This window comes from Nothobranchius furzeri, chromosome 16 (assembly GCF_043380555.1).
Source record: "Nothobranchius furzeri strain GRZ-AD chromosome 16, NfurGRZ-RIMD1, whole genome shotgun sequence".
NCBI classification, from domain to species: domain Eukaryota; kingdom Metazoa; phylum Chordata; class Actinopteri; order Cyprinodontiformes; family Nothobranchiidae; genus Nothobranchius; species Nothobranchius furzeri.
The window spans coordinates 22,106,011-22,109,653 of NC_091756.1; the positions used below are offsets into that span (position 1 = coordinate 22,106,011).

General features: G+C 47.2%; 1 protein-coding gene across 1 annotated transcript; it reads left to right on the top strand.

Moving 5' to 3' along the window:
* The first annotated feature begins 1,368 nt into the window (after positions 1 to 1,368).
* LOC129166610 (uncharacterized) lies at positions 1,369 to 2,788 on the top strand. The gene is made up of 4 exons (XM_054749681.2): positions 1,369 to 1,471; positions 1,653 to 1,712; positions 1,775 to 1,858; positions 2,011 to 2,788. Exons 1-4 carry the CDS (start codon positions 1,417 to 1,419, stop codon positions 2,589 to 2,591), a joined length of 780 nt encoding a protein of 259 aa, XP_054605656.2. The 5' UTR covers positions 1,369 to 1,416; the 3' UTR covers positions 2,592 to 2,788.
* Positions 2,789 to 3,643: the final 855 nt, after the last annotated feature.

Sequence of the window (3,643 nt, forward strand, 5' to 3'; positions counted from 1 at the left end):
TTCCAATAAATGATAAACACAAACTGGGCTGCACGGTGGAGCAGTGGTTAGAGCTGTTGCCTTGCAGCAAGAAGGTCCAGGGTTCGCTTCCCGGCCTGGGATCTTTCTGCATGGAGTTTGCATGTTCTCCCTGTGCATGTGTGGGTTCTCTCCGGGTACTCCGGCTTCCTCCCACAGTCCAAAAACATGTTAGGTTAATTGGTCTGTCTAAATATTCCTTAGGTGTGTCTGTGTGTGTGTGTGTATGCATGAGTGTTTGTCCTGTGTGTCTCTGTGTTGCCCTGCGATGGACTGGCTCTCTGTCCAGGGTGTACCCCGCCTGATTGCCCACTGACCGCACCAGCCCCCCCCCCCCCCCCCCCCCCCCCCCCGACCCCGCATGGACAAGCGGGTTCAGACAATGGATGGATGGTTAAACACAAACTGATTTACATGACATCCGTCAGTGTTGTCGTGCAGCGTCACCATAAATGCTGTCATTGCATTATTGTGATCGGATGTTTTCACCCTGAATGGAATGTTTAACTGCTCGTTTCTGTAGATAATTCAGCCTCCTGCAGAGTTTTCATGTTGTTCCAGGATCCTGGAATAATCCAACGCTGGTGAGCTCTGCTTTTCCCAACTCTCGCCAGCGTGCTATTTTCTCTGAATTCCTCTCCCGGTGTTCCCAGTAGCTCCCCAGTGGGCCTGTTTTGTTCCTGCAGCCTAACCGTGGCCTTTTGGGGGGAAATAAACTTTACAGCTGCTGAGGTTTCCATCATTAGTGTGGAATTCATTCAGCCAAAGCAGGCAACCTGCTTTTCAGACCGTATTTTTGGAAAACTACCTAGAAAGTGTTTTGGTAAACCACTTTAGTTTATTGGTCTGAGTATGTCCTTGGGTCTGATCCAACAGAAGCAACAGAACCAAGGTCATCAGACCCCTGACAGCTAGATGTGTGACGCAGAGAAAAGGAAGTTTGGGTTTCTCCATGACTGTCCCAAACCCGTGATGATGTGCGCGCCTCGTCTCGGACTGTGACGGAACAACACAGAGATGCCTGGAGATGAAAATGAGCTCAGCTGCTGGTGGTGGTCTGGCTTTAGCCCCAGCAGGCATTGCTGCAGGAGGCTCCATCACATCTCAGATGGAGATCTGGTGACTGTGGAGGCTGTTGGAGACCTGTAAACTAATGGTCGTGTTCTAGAACCAGATAGAGATGATCTGAACTTTGTGACATGATGCATTATTCTGCTGGACGTAGAAAAATATCTACGTTTTGGCAGATCCCCGGCTACGTGTGGACAGGGCCTAACGCGGCTGGTTTTACTTTCACAGGAAGGGTTGAATCCAATCAGAGCTGATGAGCACCAGCTGTCACCTGCATGAGAAGCTTAGTAACACCTCACCTGAGCTGAGCACTCACCAGCTGCAACAATGGGGCCTGTTGGGTTTCTGCATGTTTGGTTGCTGATGTGTTTGATCACCAAAGGTTTTGTTCATGATATTTATCCACACGTGTATTCAAAAACTACTACAGTGGTACTAAGTACAGTTTAAACCACATGAAAAAGAAAATGAGGTTTCATAGCTTTAGGAATCATGTGGTTTTGTGTTTACTTTAAACTTCTTAGCTGGGCTGTGGCAAATGTCTGACTGTGCTTTATCAATAGGTACCTGTTTGTCAGCAGATGGAAGGAGATCCGATGATGATGAGCTCCACAGAAAAAGGGGTAAAGTCTGGAGTAAAATGCCTTTCTGGTGGTGGTTATGTTAACTTTTTTTTTTTTTGCAGCGTGGTCTTTTGGTGGGATTTCAGTGAAGACTCTTGGACTTCTGAAGTCAATGGACTCCATGTTGGGGAATGATGTTAAAAAAGGTTGGATGCTTTAAACCTCCTACTTTAGCAGACTGGTGTATGTATAAAGATGTAAAAGTAAAATCTGATTGTCATGGGGCACAAATAAAGATGAGGTGAGAACAGCAGCATCTGGCTTTATTCATTCACCTTGCTGTTTGTTTGGTTTTTAGTGTTACTGGAAGCCAATGAAGTGGAAACTGAGTCATCAGCTGGACACGTGAGACTTGTGGGGCTTGAAGTTGAAACAAAGCAGCAAAGCAGAGAGAGGAGCTTAGGAACTGAGGACCAGATGGGCCAGACGGTGAGGGCCAACAGTGCTGGGGCCACCAATGGGGTGGAGGGATCCCAGGCCGTGGTCCTGAAAGGGACAGAGGGGGCTGCTGTGATCAACGGGTCCACGGATAGGATGAATGGAACCTCGGCCAGGTCCCTCAATGGTACAGGGGTGGCTGGGGTGATCAATGAGTCTATCGACTGGATGGAGAGATCCCCGGCCAGGGCCCTGAATGGTACAGAGGGGGCCAGGTCCCTGAATGGAACTGGGTTGACTTGGGTGATCAACGGATCCATTGACTGGATGGAGGGATCCCCGGCCAGGACCCTGAATGGGACGAAAGGAGATGGGGCCTATGCTAAGGCCACTAACGGGACAAAGGGAGCCCCAGCCGCCTCCCTGCATTGGAAGGAAATATCCCAGGCCGTGGCTGCAAACAGGATGGAGGGAGCTGTGGCTGTCGGCACCCAAGGATGACGCGGGGCTGAGCCCGGAGCCAAAGACAAGGTTTTCTACGGGATGGAATAAAAGCTGCTGGGGAAAATAAACCTGGTGGTTGAACTCTATCCCCAGGAACTGTTCATGTGTGATGTAAAGGACTGGTATCATGCTCATTTAAACCTCTCAGAGTAACGATAGGCCCAGGTATGATAAACATTACTGTTGGCACTTTCGGGGTGTCCTTTTTCATTTAAAATTTTGTTTTAAAGGCAAAATAACTACTTGGTAATTAGACTCTTGGATTCCATGAAATCTCACCTCCACCATGGGCACTCCACATATAATGTAACCCTAGATCCCCAGCAAAGCATCATGGGCCTTGAAGAAAAACAAAGTGTTTGTAGCAAAACGACACAGAGTGCAATTGCCCCATTCTCTGTCAGAATCTGTACCCACACACACACACAAACACACTCACAACCACCACTCAGATGGAGACAAAATGGCTGAGATGGTAGCAGATACCAGCTGTAGGTATCAGATTTGCTCGGGGTCCTGCGCATGCCGACAATGTCACACTGGATGATTGGCTGAGCATAATACAGAAATTACGGTACCACGTTTGTAAAAGTCCCTTTAGCGCTTAAATAGCAAACAATTACAGCTTATAAACTTAACTCTCCCAAATTCCAACTTTCTTACTTCAGTAATTTCTTTAAATGTCTCCTCCAAACTGAATAGGGCTGGCTCTAGGTAATTTGGTGCCCAAGGCGAGAGTGCCCATTTGCACGCCTCTCACCCAAACCCAAGTCCACCCACCCACCACACATTGGAAAAAAACAACTCCACAGTTATTCCTTAATTACAATTTTTTTTTATTTTAAATATTCACACAACTCTTTAAAGTCAACAGCCTGAAGAATAAATATAAGCTTGAAAGATAAGTAACATGAGAATATTACAATAACCAACAACTCAAAATGTCATGGGGGGGGGGGGGGGGGGGCTAAATCAAAGCAGCATTAAACTGTGCAATCAGAAGCAAAGCTCAAACATCAAAGTGCCATCATAAAGAAAGTTCTACTTTT